Source organism: Nematostella vectensis, chromosome 10 (assembly GCF_932526225.1).
Source record: "Nematostella vectensis chromosome 10, jaNemVect1.1, whole genome shotgun sequence".
Taxonomy (NCBI): domain Eukaryota; kingdom Metazoa; phylum Cnidaria; class Anthozoa; order Actiniaria; family Edwardsiidae; genus Nematostella; species Nematostella vectensis.
This window is the reverse complement of record NC_064043.1, coordinates 4,875,682-4,896,937: the sequence shown is the minus strand read 5'-3', so window position 1 is coordinate 4,896,937 and position 21,256 is coordinate 4,875,682. Positions and strand designations below refer to the sequence as shown.

Here is a 21,256-nt window from a genome sequence, read left to right as displayed (position 1 = left end):
GAGACGCCCTATGCACACTTTACCAGCCCTGTGAGTAGAGACGCCCAGTGCACACTTTACCAGCCCTGTGATTAGAGACGCCCCATACACACATTACCAGCCCTGTGAGTAGAGACGCCCCATGCACACTTTACCAGCCCTGTGAGTAGAGACGCCCTATGCACACTTTACCAGCCCTGTGAGCAGAGACGCCCCATGCACACTTTACCAGCCCTGTGATTAGAGACGCCCTATGCACACTTTACCAGCCCTGTGATTAGAGACGCCCCATGCACACTTTACCAGCCCTGTGAGTAGAGACGCCCCATGCACACTTTACCAGCCCTGTGATTAGAGACGCCCTATGCACACTTTACCAGCCCTGTGAGCAGAGACGCCCCATGCACACTTTACCAGCCCTGTGATTAGAGACGCCCCATACACACTTTACCAGCCCTGTGAGTAGAGACGCCCCGGCACACTTTACCAGCCCTGTGAGCTGGGAAAATTCCAGATTTGAAAGCTAAAATTGGGAACTGATCAGACCAGACAATCGCTATTGGCTTTAATAATTGATCTTATTTTGTGATTTGAATAAAACAATTCAGGCTTATTCTGGGTTCCTTGGCCCTGGAAATGTTTTGTTTTGCTTTGGGGCAAAGAGCCTGCCTCTCTGTGAAGGTGTTTCCAAGACTCCCATGATGCAGTGCAGGCATACAATATACCCTAAAGATGGCGACTTGCTTCTAGTGGAATTCTTAGCATTGATTATTGTGGCTGATGACTGTAAAATGGGACCTGACGGAGCACAATAAAGGTATTTGTGACTTGATCTGTGTTTGCTTGTCTTTATTTGTAATGGGAATTTTGTTTGTCTTTTTTTGGTAAGAAATGTTTCTGAGTTTAAGAATTTGTTTACGATTTGCTCAGAAATCAAGGTTAATATTTTGACAATGGAGTCAATTCTATTACATTGCTTGGATGCGCTTTTGAAGGTAGTCTATGCCTTGGATGAATCCATAAGTATCCGGGTCTGGTGATGTTTAGTTTGCATTTCTGACGTTTTGCCTATATTTTATACCTATAATATATAGGACCAAGATGGCTGGCAAAAAAACGTCTTTTTCGCTGAATTGTAGGATGTTCCATCGAAGGATTTTCTTGCTTTAAAAAGAGGTGGATCTTTGTGTGTGATAAGAATACCCTACAAATATCTAGAAGCACCAGCCTTTCGATTAATTCGTTTGATTTAAAGCCAACGAATAACTAGACCAATAATCATGTAAGTTATCTATACTTTATATAATAAGCTAAGGAATGGACTGTTGACCACCTTTTATGAAAAAAAACGGCTGAGCTAGAAAAACTCCGAAACCACGCCATTTCCGTAAACATTGAAAGGAAAGAGGTGTGCGAAATAGTTTTTATTTCAAGATTATACCTACCCTGCTAGCAGAGCTTTTTCCTGTTTGTTTCTATCAGTTCACTTATCCGTGTCGCGTCTCTGTTTGTTTCTATCAGTTCACTTATCCGTGTCGCGTCTCTGTTTGTTTCTATCAGTTCACTTATCCGTGTCGCGTCTCTGTTTGTTTCTATCAGTTCACTTATCCGTGTCTCGTCTCTGTTCTTATGCGTTCTCTGTTAGCAAGGTAGATTATACCAGATAGAAAAGTTCTAACTCACGCGTTTTTGTAAGCGAAAGAGTAAACAGACCTTCGAGCACAAATCTGAAAAAGAATTCAAATACTAGCCGTAGTTTCATTGCATAGATAGATTAATTGTAGCTCAAAACAAAACCGTATTTTTATAGTTATTTAGAAAGACATTATTCCTACCTCAATAAGAAAGTAGATTCTCTAGCTCTATCGCGCATAAACAAAACGGTTCGCAAACAAGAAAACGCAAGGAGCTTTTATCTGCAAGACTTATGACTTTTGAACAACTTCAATTCAATCCATTAAAGGACGGTGCATTAACGCTTATTTAATCAGAGCGAGATGGTGCATAACACTTCTTCTCACTAAAAGTCTTACCAATGATATTCTTCTCGTCAGTATTGAATATTCGATTTTCCTTCTGATAAAGATCTGAGTACTCTCTTCGATCCGAATTTGTGCCTGATTTGACTTCCAATATAGTGATCGCTGGACCTCCGCTCGCTTGCTACTAAACCTCACGAACGACTCCAAATTTCATCGCACTGATGTTTTAATCAGAAAACGATCCTTGAAAATAAAACGCTAGCTAATAAGAAAAAACATTGTTCGTAACAGAAACGTGGATTTAGCTTTCGGATGGGCAGTAAAACAGAGAGAATTTTGAAGATTTATCAACGGCACTTTTCCCCTTCTCAAAGATCGATCCGGGCTATCCGTTTCGGAAGGCTAGAGAAGGCGTGACGTTCCTCCTTTAAAAAGTTCTGTACAACAAAGAATTGCTTTTGGCCATGTAGAAGCTATCGGAAGATTTCACCACATTGGATTGGTTTGGATTGATGCAACACAGACGGAGAACGGGAATACAATAGAAAAATAAGGGTAATGATCTAGCCAATCATGTAAGCTAACGAGCGGACTTCTACACTTCTCATTGCTGTTCGTGAATATTTCACGGGTAACCACTAGTTAGATATTAATTGAAAGTAGAATAAGACTTACGATTTTTCCTAAAGTGCTTGCTTTTCACGTGTTGTGGAAAAGCTTAAGGGACTGAAACTTGTGGACGGGTATTATTGGGACCCGGTTGTAATTACCCTTGAAGTACCCCTAGAGCACCTCTTGAAAATCCACTCGTATCTATGAAGCATCAATTAAAAAAAACATTACCTAAAACACCTTTGTAACCATGTCTAAAAAACATCTGTTTTGTGTTTTGCCGATTTGGGTGCACGCGCCCCTGCGATCGCATTACCACGCGCCTGAGGGTCTGCTCTATTTTTTCAGTAAATTCCAGCCATCCTATTATGAAATCCCTGTGGTGTAAAGCTGGACAATGTCGTGCTAGGTCGGCCAAACTATCATGGGATCGCTGTGGTGCTGGTGGGCCAAGCTTTAATGGGATTGCTGTGGTGCTATGTTGGCCAAGCTATCATGGGATTGCTGTGGTGCTGGTGGGCCAAGCTATCATGGGATTGCTGTGATGCTGGTCGGCCAAGCTATCATGGGATCCCTATGGTGCAAGGGTGGGCCAAGCTATCATGGGATTCCTGTGGTGCTAAGGTGGGTCACTATCATGGGATCCCTGTGCAGCAGATTTGGAGTCATGTCAGAAGCGTGCGCTTAGAATAATATTTCCAGACGACTCTTATGCACAGGCATTACTTGTCTCTAATATCACAACACTACATGAAAGACGTGAGGTCGCAACAAACAAACTCTTTAGCGAAGTCATGGCCAGTCCAAACCACAAACTACATAGGCTGCTCCCTCAGCAGAACTCTAGAATTAATATTAGGAAGAGGCGGGTCTTTGCCATCAAAGCCAACACGCAACGTTTTGCAAAAAGTTTTTAATGTTCAATGCCTCCACTAAATTTTACGACTAGGTTTTTAAATCAACGCAGTATAGATTTGATCAAGCCTGAAATTTTAGATTCATATTTTAGATTTTTAGAATTTTTAAGTATTTGACTATTGTAACATAATGATCAAGCCTGAAATTTTAGAATCATATTTTAGATTTTTAGAATTTTTAAGTATTTGACTATTGTAACATAACCTAATTCAACCTTCGGGTTGCAAAGTTTTTGAATAAACCTACCTACCTACCTACCTACCTACCTACCTACCTACCTACCTACCTACCTACCTACCTACCTACCTACCTACCTACCTACCTACCTACCTACCTACCTACCTACCTACCTACCTACCTACCTACCTACCTATCTATCTATCTAGCTAGCTAGCTAGGCGGGCCAAGCTAACATGCGATCTCTAGGGGAAACATTTTCGGGAAGAAAGAATTAGCTTTTTAAAAATAAGTGATGGAGGAAGGGGAAATTGTATTTAAGTAAGTCATGATTTGTCTTAGATGCTCTTTCAAGAACTCCTTAATTAGTTTCGTTGAAGTTTTAATCAACTTTATTTGCTTAGCGTACCTTTGTTTATAACTTTTACTAAGAAGCGAAATCTAATGTCTAATTTACTTTACCAACGTCAATAATTTTTTCTGGAGATTTCTTTTTCTGGTAGGGCAGTACAGAAGGAAATAGGTAGCAGTATCGTAAAAAGAGTTGACTTTAAAAGTACACTAGCATACATGGATCTAAGCTGTGGTTTAAAGCACTCCGTTCGATTCGAAGTCGCCCTGCAGTTTATTGCCGATGAGACAAACCGGCTATGACATGCTGACGAGTCCTAATAAGGACGAAACAGCTGTCCATGGTTGCCGAACTGCACTGGTAATAGACTGCTAGCGTCCCGTCTTGGCCGACTGGTGCCAATGTGTGTATGTTAGTGTGCTTGTAAAAAGAGTTATATGATTGTGAGGACTGCGAAATTTGAATGTCACTAAGACAACAGAATTGCAGGTCCTTGCAACGATCTTTTCAAAAGTCAATTAATTGTGAGCGCAAAATACCAATGCCCTTTTATTAGAGTCCATAATAAATATTCTTAAAAGCGCCTTTTTCAAGATTCACGATTTGAAATTTTAAACGAACGGTTTGTATTTTTGATGGGAACTCGACGAAGATCGTGTGCCTTGGCTGAGCCCGCGAAACCGCGCGATCCGGCGGGAAGAAAAAAAAATCCTAATTTATAACTCGGGCATTCCACAGGAAGCCTTTTCTCTAAAAGACCATTTTTTGTAAACAACCCTTTTTTGACGCTTAAAAAAAATATTTAAAAAAATCAAACAATCGACCTTGATCCCGGTAACTAACTTTTATATCCTTATTCAAAAGCAGCAAGGTTTGTAAGAATTGGACAAAATTTATTAGGATGAATCAATAATATAGCCTAACCGTAAAACAACCTCCTTAACCAGTTAAGGAATAGAAGCAAAAAGCTGTATTTGTCCTGAAATCCACCCAAAAAGTAATAAAATTTCTTTTGTTTGTCAGGATGAAACTGTGTAATTGAACAGCATTCCTGCTGCTTTAGCCTGTAAACGCAGTGTTGCAGACGAACAAGCTGGGTTTGCACAGTACACCAGAAGTCACGAGAAGGCAAGCGCAAGAAATGCCGCGTTTGCTCAAATGGTAGTCAAATTTAGAATCGGACATCATATCGCGGCCAAGTCGGTAGAGTCACACTTTTCATGAAAAGAGTGATTGTTGCTCAAGAAAACTAACAACGATTAGGCTCTACAGTAAAAAACACAAGGGACGCATCTTACCTTAATAACCCTGATATATGCGCATTTTGTCGAGAAAGCCAATAAAGATGCAGCCCTTCATTTTCTGAGAATGTGAAAGTCTCAATTCTGTCCACTGCATATTCCTCTAACGTGTACATAAACCTCAGGCGCGTATAACCCAGGATTGGCTGAGAGGGGGGGGGGAGTGCGCAGCCATATGAAACATGGAAAAAAAGCATATCATTTGTAGAAATGACCCACTTTTTGGCCGCCAAGGGGGGTGGGGATGGGGGTGTTCGCGCGCACCCTGCGCACCTCCTCTGTGTACGCGCTCCTGAACATATTGTAATCAAGTAATCATCTATGCAAGAAACGTTATATTGTCCACTAATGGTTCAAGATCTTCCCACATAAGATTTTCTTGTGTACCCAACATGTATTAACAACCCTGTAGCCAAAAACCTGAGCTTGGATTCGTCTACACATTTAACTGACCCTTTTTCTTAGGTATTTCGTCCCAGCTCGCAGTGGTACTCAATTATCTTTTATAGGAGCGGACATTACGGTGGAGTAGGAGGGTTAGCCCGAATGCACGAGATCTGGGGTATATGCCACTTAAAGTTCGTATATTACTAGATTTAAAAGCTTGCCAAATTTAATCAAAAGATTGTCAAAGTATTTCATAAGGCCTCAAAAAGTTTTTTGGATTATCGATCCAACCAACCAACGATTGTGTGAGTGGGAGTGATATCGAAGTCCCCACAGCTCGTCCATGCTTCTCATTTCAGAGTTGAAAAAAGTCCCCACAGCTCGTCCATGCTTCTCATTTCAGAGTTGAAAAAAGTCCCCACAGCTCGTCCATGTTCTAAGTGTTTCGGGAAATGCAACTGATGCAACTTTATTAGTTAGAATTTGCTCATATATATCGTCAATGTCGTCGTTTATTCTGTATGCTTATGAGTTCGACAGAAGTTGAAACACAGCAAAAAGCTGTGTTTGTCTTGAAACCCCAAAAACGATAAATAAAATTTCTTGTCATTGAACAGCATTCCTCCTGCTTTAGCCTGTAAACGAAAATAAATTACCACTGAACAAGCTTGGTTTGCACAGTACTACCAGAAGCCACGAGAAGGCGATAAGGTCAACAATCCAACACGCTATAAAAGGCAATAGCAAGGACAAGATCTTCATTCGAAGACGATTGTCTTTAACAAAGACGAAGATGAAGACGTTAGTATTCGCCGGGCTGCTCTGCTTGATAGCCTTTGCTGTGTCCGAAGATGACGACCAGACGATGGCATTGGTATAGTGTTTCTATATAAAGTCCCTGATATTAATTCCTTTGCATGCTTTCTTAGCAATAACTTTTGTGTTCAACAGAAATACTTGAACCAGTTCCACTACATCTCACCGGCAAGATCTGGAAACCACAACGTGAAGACGGCTCTGGAGAAATTCCAGTCATTTGCTGGGCTCCCTGTGACGGGGGAGATTGACGCTGCCACCATCGCCCAGATGAAGATGCCGCGATGTGGAATGCCTGATGTGGATGACGACGGACTCAGAATTCGAAGGTATACAATAAAGGTGTTTCAAAAGTCTCGTTCCTCAAATTTTTATCACGCTCTTCTACAAATATAAAATTGTTTAATCTTCTTGCTTAGGTATTTCACAAAATCCATTTACTTTGAATACCGTTTTGTGCAATTGTTTCAAGTGGTCAATATTGGATAAAACACCCGCCGCTACACATAATGTAAAATGCGGCTTGGGGCTAGGCCTAGATCCCCCCTCCTCCCCCCCAGGGCTAGTACCCGGTTACAGTTTTGAAAAATGTTTAAAAACAGTCTATGGAATTTTGCATTGATGATGATTGATAATGATAGGACAATTATTTCAGATATAAACTTGGGAGCAAGTGGAACAAGAAGCATCTTACATACCATATCTCGCATGGCCAAGATCTTTCGAGTTCAGTACAGGATCGAGTCTTCGCCAAAGCTCTCGATTACTGGGCCCGCGTATCTGGACTGACATTTTCTCGCACAATGGACGGAGAAAATGCTGACCTCAAAATCAGGTAAGGATATATTAAAAGCACCCGCCTAGACTTTCGTAGAATTACCAAAGTTCGTGAAGACTGCCTTGGGAATGTGCTCATTTTCGGGAGTGTATGACAAGTCTGCTATGGGACGACTGGGAATACCTTAAAGGTAAAGCCTCTTTGTAAAAACTGAAGAGATTTGATTGTCAGATTGTTATTAATGGCAGCTATGAAAGTCCTATGATTGGAAACTATGCAGCGGAGCGGTGTTTGCAGCGCGCGCAGATAAACGCAAATTGAAAACTTTAGCTTCAAAACCCTGCAGTCTTCGTTACTTTTAGTGTTCTTTGTAAGGATGGAAAATACATTTACTAGAAAGATTGAAGAACCAAATTTCTCGAATTTGAATCAAGGTTTTTTCGTTTCTTTCGCTTCAAGTGAACCTGCAAGGATGGTGTGAATGACGAATCCCGTGGAATGTCCTCTGATTTACCATAGCCAACAACCAATCAGAAAGCGAGATAACGCGCAAGGGTTGTAGAACTGTTCTTGCTCAAAAGTCAAAAATACTATATAACCGCAGGCACGTTATTACGATTCGCTGAGGGGGTGTGCGTATCATATGAAGATTCCTTAATAAAATGACTCACTTTTTGGCACTCCCCTGTGTACACGGCGCCTAAAACCGTTTATGAACTTTCCAGATTCTTGTACACTCGAACGTACGTACGTTTGCTAAAAACTTCAGTCGGTCGCGCGTTACTATTTGTTGCAAGACATTGGGATTTTAATCGAAATTTCTGGTATCAAGGCGACAATCCAACAAATCGTGTCCCGCGGACGATTGGTTTTGAAATCGGGAAATCGAATTCACAAGTTATTTTTGTAATTTGCTTAGAATGCTCTATGCTACCCCGATAAAAACAATGATATAGATAAGTGAAAAAATGGCCGAGCTATATTGACCTCAAAATATAGACAGCTCCTCCGATCCACTTTTGATTTTTGTTTATTCACGAAATCTTAGGGCCTAGTACACATTACGAATAAATATGTCACATACGCTAAGTCACACTTAACATGCGTTACGTCACACGTAAAAAAAAATAATTTCGCTCATCAGCTTTGGACCCAAGTCTCACGGAGGCACCCATGATCCCGAGGGTACATGTTCTTACCCCTTTGATGGGCCTGGGGGTGTCTTGGCCCACGCTTTTTTCCCCCGTAACGGCCGCGCCCACTTTGACGAGGACGAGGATTTCACGGACGGGACCTACGAAGGCACGAACCTGCTCTGGGTGGCGACGCACGAGTTCGGCCACTCCCTCGGTCTGCACCACAGTGATGTGCGAGATGCGGTCATGTACCCGTACTACACGGGCTACAAGCCAGGCTTCGACTTGAAGGCTGATGATATCGCGGGAATAAGGGCTCATTACGGTGAGTGATGACACGTCCTGCAAACTCAGAAGTATAAAGCGTCTAAAAGTGCCTCAATGGGATTGTTAAAGAACCATTGTATCTTATTCTTTTAGAGTATATTAACGTTGCATTATCCTCGTATGAATATGAAACAATTGACCGAATACAGCTCACGGATAATACGACCATGACATTGACAATGTTATTGAATTTGTATTTATTTCACAGGAGACGAAAACTCCGGTGGCTCTCGTAAGTATAAGCATTTCTTTAACTATCACATTTATTACCTTTGAAATGAGCTTGGGATTCATTTTTTCTTTATCGTGAAAATTTGTTTGGTTTGAAATCGGAAATCAACCAAAACACGGATTTGTCTTAAATGTTTTTATAGTTAATCAATGTTTTCTCATATTGATAATTGTTATTAAAAGAATGCCGATCATCCAATCCTTGATTTTTGTTTACAATGAAAAATACATCGGTTTATTTGCAAGAAACCTGCGCAGTAGCCACCCAATATTCAAAACGATATTTTATTAATAGCATCCCTGTCACTGAGTAGCCAATTTATTACGGGTGCGTAAAATGGCGGCGTGATTGGCATTTTTTAATTTCCCTAATGAATGTCCTCTCCCCATCCCCCTGGGGAGATGTTGCCGTCAGTTGTAGCCCTAAGTACTATGCCTGCCGATATCAATTTGAATGTCTCCAGAAACGAAACGATAAAGTAATATACTTACCCGATATCTATATCTATTGTACATACTTTATACAGAACCCTGTGTCGACAACAATCAAAGCTGCCCAGACTGGACCATCTATTGCACAAATAACGAATACGTCATCGCCAATTGCAGGAAGAGTTGCGGAAGTTGCTGAGTGATGTCACTTTATTGTAGAATTAATGTTTGCTGAATAAACAAAGCAATCTGAGACCTAAGCGTCTTTAATCACCGTTAATAGCACCAAAACATAATTCATTACATTTTTATTCAGTCTTCCGATAAGTTAGGTCATGCATGTGTTTTTAAAAGTTTCGTGCCAAATCTCAAATTTCCTCCCTGTCTCACCAATAAATGAACAAGACGCAATAGTCAGCTTGAGTTCAGGTTACTCTATCATAGAATTCAGCAAATCTCAAATTTTCTCCCTGTCTCAGCAATAAACGAACAAGACGCAATAGTGTGCTTGAGTTCAGGCTACTATATCATAGAGTTTAGCAAATTTACAAGACAGTCTTCGCCACATAAATATACCTTTTTCTTTATGGAGTTTTCTATATGCATTAAATTTCGCGAGATCAAAGTTGCGGTCTTGTATTTTTCACTGGTATTAAACTTTGCGCTTGGGACAATGTCTCGGACAATGTCTTGGAACAATGTCTCGGTTCAAGTCTTTTCTTAATAAATTCTATAATTTAAGATAGCAATTTTTTAAACATTAAGACGCAGCCTTTAAATATACAAATATAGACTAAGCTGCAGCCTAGAAAACAATCAGTAAAAAGAACTGAACGAAGCTAGACACGCTATACACAACTAAAAATAAACTCAAGTTATAACCAAGATTAACAAAACCAAGGATTTCATCTCCAAGAAATATCTTCTCGTCATAAATTTGACACGTGGATTTTTAGCCAATCGAGATTAATTTATGAACCTTCGCGAGATAAATCAACTCACTGATAAACCATTTAGAAGAGTTTTGTCCAGCGTATTATATACAACTAGATCATATCAGTAAAATATTAAAGCTGAAAAGCATGGCTTCTAAAAAATTCCCCACAATATCTCCCCCCTCCCCCCTAAGTGTATGTAATGGACACTCCCCTAAACAATATGAAATGCAGAAAATATCTTAATAAAGATATTCTAATCACTTATAATTGCTGATTCTTTTTTTGCAATCTTTTTTTTTCTTTCGATAACAGACACAGAAAAAAACAAATAATACACTGACCGTTTTACTTCTTCTTCTTTTTTTTTTTTTTTTTTTTCGCAAGACAGCCGAGAAAACCCCTGCAATACATTACATGATAGCACCACTCCGGCCTGTTGAACAGGTTTTTCAATACGAGTTCCTTTGCGTACATCAAAACAACCAGAATAACTGTCGTTTTTCGCCCTATGTTAACCGTAAAATCAATAGGCTTCCATATCCTCCTAAAGTCAATTAAAAGGAAAGAAAAGTTATTATCTTGGAATTCAGCTATTTATTTTCACCAAACAGCTGATACGTTGATTATATTTTAAGTTGCCAAAATCGATGTGTTTCCAAAGGGGGCAAACCGACACGATACGTGACATGCATTGGAGCAAGTGGCCGTAAAATTGAAATAAAAGAAGAACCGGAAAAGATAAGAAACCTATTTAACTGTGTATCTATGGAATTTAATATCAGGAGCATCCTTAATTCAATTGTTTAGCTAAACGGTTTTAAAAAGTTAGTTTATTGTTGCTTAGAAAACTCGCTTGTCTCATCTTGCGCTTAGACTTTGCGTTTAGAAAGCCAACTTTTAGGTTTCTAGTTTATTTGATGGATGTGATGACTTCCTATTTCAGATATAGATGATTGAGTACCATAGTAACCCAAGAGTAACCATATTGTAAATTAGAAATAATTATGTGATATAGTTTATTCAAGTGTACATACAATCTTTTGCTTTATAAAAACGTCTAATTTTCAATTGAGGCTGGGCCGTTCTTATTTTTGGGACATTTTAAGGCTGAATATGTTCTAAACGATGTCTTAAATTTTAGTGTATATAAGAATATAAAACCCAATGAATTATTAGGAAGAGAATTACACAATGATCAAAAGCAATAATAAGGTTGTTACTATGAGCACAATTTTATTCTTCATTTAAAAACACATAAGGACTAAAAAAGAAAAAAAATTCTGCTATCTGAGCCTCGGCATGTTCTTCAGTGTTGTAAGCATTGACCTGTTATTTTGAATATTTGACAATAAACAATGACAAACTCATAAAGGTACTATATTGTCTATAGCTGCAAATGAGAGAATATAAAAGCACACTCTCTTAGACCCTGCACCCTAAGGTAAACTTTGCCTGCAGTAGAGCTAACCACCTCTTTGAGATCCACCAGGTGTGTTTGGTGTCCAAAAACAACTTAAATTTCACACCTTTACCTTCCACACTTTCACCATATGTTTTATATTGATGCAAACCTTGACCCGCCCCTGTATAGCATAGTATTTATAGCTTAATTGTGTTAGAGAACACTACCAAAACATCCCAGGATTTGATAAAGGGTGGGTGGTGGGTAAAAGACCTGGAGATTCAAAATAGAGGGAGGGCCCCCGAATGGTCTTTGGCGAGCACCCCGTTGTTTATGCGAGACCGAGTATTTATTTTAGGTGGAAAAAAATTGCGCGAGCATGCGAGCACGGCGGAAAAAATTGCGCGGACGTGCGAGCACATCGAAATTTCTGGGGACCATTCGGGGGGCCTAGAGGGGTCTTTCTTAGCCTGGAATTTCCGAGAGTGAGGGGTCAAAACGCAATGGAAACACTGAAAATTCCAAAAAAAATTTGGAAATTCCCGGGGAGGTGTTTCCTCAAAGCTAAGTACTTGACCCGCCTGTATGAAAAATGAAGCGACAAGCCAATGTTTGCAAGCTCTGGTTATCCCTACAATGAAGCCTGAGTACATGCTCTACTAAACAACTTTTACAACACAGGATACCCAGATACCCAAAACACAGCTTGTACCACTGGAGATTTCTGCTTCACGACTCGTACCACTGGTATTTTATCACAGGATACCCAAACACCACCAAACACCTTTTACAACACAGGATACCCAGATACCCAAAACACCACTTGTACCACTGGAGATTTCTGCTTCACGACTCGTACCACTGGTATATTATCACAGGATACCCAAACACCACTAAACAGCTTTTACAACACAGGATACCCAGATACCCATAACACCACTTGTACCACTGGAGATTTCTGCTTCACGACTTGTACCACTGGTATTTTATCACAGGATACCCAAACACCACTAAACCACTTTTACAACACAGGATACCCAGATACCGAAAACACCACTTGTACCACTGGAAATTTCTGCTTCACGACTGGTATTTTGTTGGTGTATCTTCTTGACTGCTTTCAGGCGACTACGCGAGCGATGAGCTTACTTGATTGACACCGCAGCCGGAGTTGTTGGGCCTATCCAGAGCGCTCATGTAAGCATTACTCGGGGTTTTCTTGTGCAAGCTATACCGCCGGGTTGGTATGGTACGCACTAGTCCAAGCTATCGCGCTCATGTGACCCCCCCCCCCCCTTCCCCCCTGCGCCCCATCCTAGCTCGCCCATAGGAACTAGCGCGTCCAAGCGAGCTTCTGTTGGGGGTGTGTTTTGTCTGGGCTAAGCCCTAGCTAACACACGTGTTTTGCTTGCACCTATCGGATGGCGATAATCGGCGCCTGGTTGAGTGGCTAGTGACTGTCTACTATTGAGTGTTTCATGGCCGCAGCCGGCTTCTCGTTCAGAAAAAGGTATAATCAGGGCATCGTCAGGTTGTTCTTCGAACACTATGTAGCAGAGACATATTGCGGTTCAGTGGCTCCTCGGGTGCGCTTGGTTAGGCGGTTACCAAGCTATCCGATACCCTACCCCAAACTTATCAGACGATGAGTTTAAATGTATGCTACATAAGCTAAGCGCAATTTAGCATAAGTTAAAATCGAGGATGACCGCGCGCTCCTGGGTCTAGTCCCTGCTGCGGCTTGGGCGTTCCCGGTTATTCAGGCCTTGACATGTTTGCATCCTCTCTGAAAGGTCTGCAAATCTCGCTCGACTTAACACTGGATTCGCGGGTTTTTCGCCCCTCCCAATCTTAGCTGGATTAGAATTAGAAAGAAGCACTTAGATTATATTAGAAAGAAGCACTTAGATTAGATTAGAAAGAAGTACTTAGATTAGATGAGAAAGAAGTACTTAGATTAGATTAGAAAGAAGTACTTAGATTAGATTAGAAAGAAGCACTTAGATTAGATTAGAAAGAAGCGTTAGATTAGATTAGAAAGAAGCACTTAGATTAGATTAGAAAGAAGTACTTAGATGAGATGAGAAAGAAGTACTTAGATTAGATTAGAAAGAAGTACTTAGATTAGATGAGAAAGAAGTACTTAGATTAGATTAGAAAGAAGCACTTAGATTAGATTAGAAAGAAGCACTTAGATTAGATTAGAAAGAAGTACTTATATTAGATTAGAAAGAAGTACTTAGATTAGATTAGAAAGAAGCACTTAGATTAGATTAGAAAGAAGCACTTAGATTCGATTAGAAAGAAGCACTTAGATTCGATTAGAAAGAAGCACTTAGATTAGATTAGAAAGAAGTACTTAGATTAGATGAGAAAGAAGTACTTAGATTAGATTAGAAAGAAGTACTTAGATTTGATTAGAAAGAAGCACTTAGATTAGATTAGAAAGAAGCACTTAGATTAGATTAGAAAGAAGCACTTAGATTATATTAGAAAGAAGTACTTAGATGAGAAAGAAGTACTTAGATTAGATTAGAAAGAAGTACTTAGATTAGATTAGAAAGAAGCACTTAGATTAGATTAGAAAGAAGCACTTAGATTAGATTAGAAAGAAGCACTTAGATTAGATTAGAAAGAAGTACTTAGATCAGATGAGAAAGAAGTACTTAGATTAGATTAGAAAGAAGTACTTAGATTAGAATAGAAAGAAGTACTTAGATTAGATTAGAAAGAAGCACTTAGATTAGATTAGAAAGAAGCACTTAGATTAGATTAGAAAGAAGTACTTAGATTAGATTAGAAAGAAGTACTTAGATTAGATTAGAAAGAAGTACTTAGATTAGATGAGAAAGAAGTACTTAGATTATATTAGAAAGAAGTACTTAGACTAGATTAGAAAGAAGTACTTAGATTAGATTAGAAAGAAGCACTTAGCTTAGATTAGAAAGAAGCACTTAGATTAGATTAGAAAGAAGTACTTAGATTAGATTAGAAAGAAGTACTTAGATTAGATTAGAAAGAAGCACTTAGATTAGATTAGAAAGAAGCACTTAGATTCCATTAGAAAGAAGCACTTAGATTCGATTAGAAAGAAGCACTTACATTAGATTAGAAAGAAGTACTCAGATTAGATGAGAAAGAAGTACTTAGATTAGATTAGAAAGAAGTACTTAGATTAGATTAGAAAGAAGCACTTAGATTAGATTAGAAAGAAGCACTTAGATTATATTAGAAAGAAGTACTTAGATTAGATGAGAAAGAAGTACTTAGATTAGATGAGAAAGAAGTACTTAGATTAGATTAGATTAGAAAGAAGCACTTAGATTAGATTAGAAAGAAGCACTTAGATTAGATTAGAAAGAAGCACTTAGATTAGATTAGAAAGAAGTACTTAGATCAGATGAGAAAGAAGTACTTAGATTAGATTAGAAAGAAGTACTTAGATTAGAATAGAAAAAAGCACTTAGATTAGATTAGAAAGAAGTACTTAGATTAGATTAGAAAAAAGTACTTAGATTAGATTAGAAAGAAGTACTTAGATTAGATGAGAAAGAAGTACTTAGATTAGATTAGAAAGAAGTACTTAGATTAGATTAGAAAGAAGCACTTAGATTAGATTAGAAAGAAGCACTTAGATTAGATTAGAAAGAAGTACTTAGATTATATTAGAAAGAAGTACTTAGATTAGATTAGAAAGAAGCACTTAGATTAGATTAGAAAGTAGTACTTAGATTAGATTAGAAAGAAGTACTTAGATTAGATGAGAAAGAAGTACTTAGATTAGATTAGAAAGAAGTACTTAGATTAGATTAGAAAGAAGCACTTAGATTAGATGAGAAAGATATACTTAGATTAGATTAGAAAGAAGTACTTAGATTAGATTAGAAAGAAGCACTTAGATTAGATTAGAAAGAAGCACTTAGATTAGATTAGAAATCAGCACTTAGATTAGATTAGAAAGAAGTACTTAGATTAGATTAGAAAGAAGTACTTAGATTAGATTAAAAAAGACGTACTTAGATTAGAATTAGACAGAACTACTTAGATTAGAAAGAAGCACTTAGATTAGATTAGAAAGAAGCACTTAGATTAGATTAGAAAGAAGTACTTAGATTAGATTAGAAAGAAGCACTTAGATAAGATTAGAAAGAAGCACTTAGATTAGATTAGAAAGAAGTACTTAGATTAGATTAGAAAGAAGCACTTAGATTAGGTTAGAAAGAAGTACTTAGATTAGATTAGAAAGAAGCACTTAGATTAGGTTAGAAAGAAGTACTTAGATTAAATTAGAAAGAAGTACTTAGATTAGATTAAAAAGAAGCACTTAGATTAGATTAGAAATCAGCACTTAGATTAGATTAGAAAGAAGTACTTAGATTAGATTAGAAAGAAGTACTTAGATTAGATTAAAAAAGACGTACTTAGATTAGAATTAGACAGAACTACTTAGATTAGAAAGAAGCACTTAGATTAGATTAGAAAGAAGCACTTAGATTAGATTAGAAAGAAGTACTTAGATTAGATTAGAAAGAAGCACTTAGATAAGATTAGAAAGAAGCACTTAGATTAGATTAGAAAGAAGTACTTAGATTAGATTAGAAAGAAGCACTTAGATTAGGTTAGAAAGAAGTACTTAGATTAGATTAGAAAGAAGCACTTAGATTAGGTTAGAAAGAAGTACTTAGATTAAATTAGAAAGAAGTACTTAGATTAGATTAAAAAGAAGCACTTAGATTAGATTAGAAAGAAGTACTTAGATTAGATTAGAAAGAAGCACTTAGATTAGATTAGAAAGAAGTACTTAGATTAGATTAGAAAGAAGCACTTAGATTAGATTAGAAAGAAGCACTTAGATTAGATTAGAAAGAAGTACTTAGATTAGATTAGAAAGAAGCACTTAGATTAGATTAGAAAGAAGTACTTAGATTAGATTAGAAAGAAGTACTTAGATTAGATTAGAAAGAAGCACTTAGATTAGATTAGAAAGAAGCACTTAGATTAGATTAGAAAGAAGTACTTAGATGAGATGAGAAAGAAGTACTTAGATTAGATTAGAAAGAAGTACTTAGATTAGATGAGAAAGAAGTACTTAGATTAGATTAGAAAGAAGCACTTAGATTAGATTAGAAAGAAGCACTTAGATTAGATTAGAAAGAAGTACTTATATTAGATTAGAAAGAAGTACTTAGATTAGATTAGAAAGAAGTACTTAGATTAGATTAGAAAGAAGCACTTAGATTAGATTAGAAAGAAGCACTTAGATTATATTAGAAAGAAGTACTTAGATTAGATGAGAAAGAAGTACTTAGATTAGATGAGAAAGAAGTACTTAGATTAGATTAGATTAGAAAGAAGCACTTAGATTAGATTAGAAAGAAGCACTTAGATTAGATTAGAAAGAAGCACTTAGATTAGATTAGAAAGAAGTACTTAGATCAGATGAGAAAGAAGTACTTAGATTAGATTAGAAAGAAGTACTTAGATTAGAATAGAAAAAAGCACTTAGATTAGATTAGAAAGAAGTACTTAGATTAGATTAGAAAGAAGTACTTAGATTAGATTAGAAAGAAGTACTTAGATTAGATGAGAAAGAAGTACTTAGATTAGATTAGAAAGAAGTACTTAGATTAGATTAGAAAGAAGCACTTAGATTAGATTAGAAAGAAGTACTTAGATCAGATGAGAAAGAAGTACTTAGATTAGATTAGAAAGAAGTACTTAGATTAGAATAGAAAAAAGCACTTAGATTAGATTAGAAAGAAGTACTTAGATTAGATTAGAAAGAAGTACTTAGATTAGATTAGAAAGAAGTACTTAGATTAGATGAGAAAGAAGTACTTAGATTAGATTAGAAAGAAGTACTTAGATTAGATTAGAAAGAAGCACTTAGATTAGATTAGAAAGAAGCACTTAGATTAGATTAGAAAGAAGTACTTAGATTATATTAGAAAGAAGTACTTAGATTAGATTAGAAAGAAGCACTTAGATTAGATTAGAAAGTAGTACTTAGATTAGATTAGAAAGAAGTACTTAGATTAGATGAGAAAGAAGTACTTAGATTAGATTAGAAAGAAGTACTTAGATTAGATTAGAAAGAAGCACTTAGATTAGATGAGAAAGATATACTTAGATTAGATTAGAAAGAAGTACTTAGATTAGATTAGAAAGAAGCACTTAGATTAGATTAGAAAGAAGCACTTAGATTAGATTAGAAATCAGCACTTAGATTAGATTAGAAAGAAGTACTTAGATTAGATTAGAAAGAAGTACTTAGATTAGATTAGAAAGACGTACTTAGATTAGAATTAGACAGAACTACTTAGATTAGAAAGAAGCACTTAGATTAGATTAGAAAGAAGCACTTAGATTAGATTAGAAAGAAGTACTTAGATTAGATTAGAAAGAAGCACTTAGATAAGATTAGAAAGAAGCACTTAGATTAGATTAGAAAGAAGTACTTAGATTAGATTAGAAAGAAGCACTTAGATTAGGTTAGAAAGAAGTACTTAGATTAGATTAGAAAGAAGCACTTAGATTAGGTTAGAAAGAAGTACTTAGATTAGATTAGAAAGAAGTACTTAGATTAGATTAGAAAGACGTACTTAGATTAGAATTAGACAGAATTACTTAGATTAGAAAGAAGCACTTAGATTAGATTAGAAAGAAGCACTTAGATTAGATTAGAAAGAAGTACTTAGATTAGATTAGAAAGAAGCACTTAGATAAGATTAGAAAGAAGCACTTAGATTAGATTAGAAAGAAGTACTTAGATTAGATTAGAAAGAAGCACTTAGATTAGGTTAGAAAGAAGTACTTAGATTAGATTAGAAAGAAGCACTTAGATTAGGTTAGAAAGAAGTACTTAGATTAGATTAGAAAGAAGTACTTAGATTAGATTAGAAAGAAGCACTTAGATTAGATTAGAAAGAAGTACTTAGATTAGATTAGAAAGAAGCACTTAGATTAGTTTAGAAAGAAGTACTTAGATTAGATTAGAAAGAAGCACTTAGATTAGATTAGAAAGAAGCACTTAGATTAGATTAGAAAGAAGCACTTAGATTAGATTAGAAAGAAGCACTTAGATTAGATTAGAAAGAAGTACTTAGATTAGATTAGAAAGAAGTACTTAGATTAGATTAGAAAGAAGCACTTAGATTAGATTAGAAAGAAGCACTTAGATTAGATTAGAAAGAAGTACTTAGATTAGATTAGAAAGAAGCACTTAGATTAGGTTAGAAAGAAGCACTTAGATTAGATTAGAAAGAAGTACTTAGATTAGATTAGAAAGAAGCACTTAGATTAGATTAGAAAGAAGTACTTAGATTAGATTAGAAAGAAGCACTTAGATTAGATTAGAAAGAAGTACTTAGATTAGATTAGAAAGAAGCACTTAGATTAGATTAGAAAGAAGCACTTAGATTAGATTAGAAAGAAGTACTTAGATTAGATTAGAAAGAAGCACTTAGATTAGATTAAAAAGAAGTACTTAGATTAGATTAGAAAGAAGGACTTAGATTAGATTTGAAAGAAGCACTTAGATTAGATTAGAAAGAAGTACTTAGATTAGATTAGAAAGAAGTACTTAGATTAGATTAGAAAGAAGTACTTAGATTAGATTAGAAAGAAGCACTTAGATTAGATTAGAAAGAAGTACTTAGATTAGATTAGAAAGAAGCACTTAGATTAGATTAGAAATCAGCACTTAGATTAGATTAGAAAGAAGTACTTAGATTAGATTAGAAAGAAGTACTTAGATTAGATTAGAAAGAAGTACTTAGATTAGAATTAAACAGAATTACTTAGATTAGAAAGAAGCACTTAGATTAGATTAGAAAGAAGCACTTAGATTAGATTAGAAAGAAGTACTTAGATTAGATTAGAAAGAAGCACTTAGATAAGATTAGAAAGAAGCACTTAGATTAGATTAGAAAGAAGTACTTAGATTAGATTAGAAAGAAGCACTTAGATTAGGTTAGAAAGAAGTACTTAGATTAGATTAGAAAGAAGCACTTAGATTAGGTTAGAAAGAAGTACTTAGATTAGATTAGAAAGAAGTACTTAGATTAGATTAGAAAGAAGCACTTAGATTAGATTAGAAAGAAGTACTTAGATTAGATTAGAAAGAAGCACTTAGATTAGATTAGAAAGAAGTACTTAGATTAGATTAGAAAGAAGCACTTAGATTAGATTAGAAAGAAGCACTTAGATTAGATTAGAAAGAAGTACTTAGATTAGATTAGAAAGAAGCACTTAGATTAGATTAGAAAGAAGTACTTAGATTAGATTAGAAAGAAGTACTTAGATTAGATTAGAAAGAAGTACTTAGATTAGATTAGAAAGAAGCACTTAGATTAGATTAGAAAGAAGCACTTAGATTAGATTAGAAAGAAGTACTTAGATTAGATTAGAAAGAAGCACTTAGATTAGGTTAGAAAGAAGTACTTAGATTAGATTAGAAAGAAGTACTTAGATTAGATTAGAAAGAAGCACTTAGATTAGATTAGAAAGAAGTACTTAGATTAGATTAGAAAGAAGCACTTAGATTAGATTAGAAAGAAGTACTTAGATTAGATTAGAAAGAAGCACTTAGATTAGATTAGAAAGAAGCACTTAGATTAGATTAGAAAGAAGTACTTAGATTAGATTAGAAAGAAGCACTTAGATTAGATTAGAAAGAAGTACTTAGATTAGATTAGAAAGAAGGACTTAGATTAGATTTGAAAGAAGCACTTAGATTAGATTAGAAAGAAGTACTTAGATTAGATTAGAAAGAAGTACTTAGATTAGATTAGAAAGAAGTACTTAGATTAGATTAGAAAGAAGCACTTAGATTAGATTAGAAAGAAGTACTTAGATTAGATTAGAAAGAAGCACTTAGATTAGATTAGAAAGAAGTACTTAGATTAGATTAGAAAGAAGTACTTAGATTAAATTAGAATGAAGCACTTAGATTAGATTAGAAAGAAGTACTTAGATTAGATTAGAAAGAAGTACTTAGATTAGATTAGAAAGAAGCACTTCTTTCTATAGTGGAAGTGATAGGGGGAATTCTAAATCTCACCAAACAGCGCTAAAACGGCCCCAAATGTACTCTAAATCTCTTAAACGTGGAAATAATAGAAAGCTACATGTACTACATCACCAAGTACTCATCATGGGAACAATAGACAGCTACAAGTACTACATCACGTTGGATTGAATTTATTACAATTTTTGGAAGAATACTACAAAAAGTATCAACTTCATATGTTCTCTGTATTAACGGTCAATGAGCCGGTCGGTTCAAATTACCTATTGACAGAGCTTGGGCTACCTGTGGTTGCCGTCGCCAGCGCTCGCCGTAAGTAGCTCTTTTATGAAAAATGTGACTCTACCGACTTTTATTCTAAGCCCAGTTTATGCTCTCTTTAGGCCGCGACATGATGTCCGACTTGACTATCATTTGAGCAAAACGCGGCATTCCTTGCGCTTGCGACAGCGATGGTCCT

General features: G+C 36.2%; 1 protein-coding gene and 1 long non-coding RNA gene across 2 annotated transcripts; both read left to right on the top strand.

The window, feature by feature from the left end:
- The first annotated feature begins 570 nt into the window (after positions 1-570).
- Positions 571-5,384, top strand: LOC116617008. The gene is made up of 3 exons (XR_004295578.2): positions 571-796; positions 2,922-3,197; positions 5,044-5,384. It is a non-coding gene; the product is annotated as an uncharacterized LOC116617008 (long non-coding RNA).
- Positions 5,385-6,422: 1,038 nt separating this feature from the next.
- On the top strand, positions 6,423-9,683 carry LOC5510262 (matrilysin). Its single transcript, XM_032379391.1, has 6 exons — positions 6,423-6,582; positions 6,660-6,853; positions 7,180-7,359; positions 8,447-8,763; positions 8,974-8,997; positions 9,524-9,683. The coding sequence occupies exons 1-6, from the start codon at positions 6,502-6,504 to the stop codon at positions 9,625-9,627; spliced, it is 900 nt and encodes a 299-aa protein (XP_032235282.1). The 5' UTR covers positions 6,423-6,501; the 3' UTR covers positions 9,628-9,683.
- The last annotated feature ends 11,573 nt before the right edge of the window (positions 9,684-21,256 follow it).

Bases quoted from the DNA above. Each gene is read 5' to 3' on its own strand.
- LOC5510262 (XM_032379391.1), top strand. From the start codon at position 6,502: ATGAAGACGTTAGTATTCGCCGGGCTGCTCTGCTTGATAGCCTTTGCT. The intron at 6,583-6,659 runs GTATAGTGTTTC...TGTGTTCAACAG, and splicing joins ACGACCAGACGATGGCATTG to AAATACTTGAACCAGTTCCA. The intron at 6,854-7,179 runs GTATACAATAAA...CAATTATTTCAG, and splicing joins GACGGACTCAGAATTCGAAG to ATATAAACTTGGGAGCAAGT.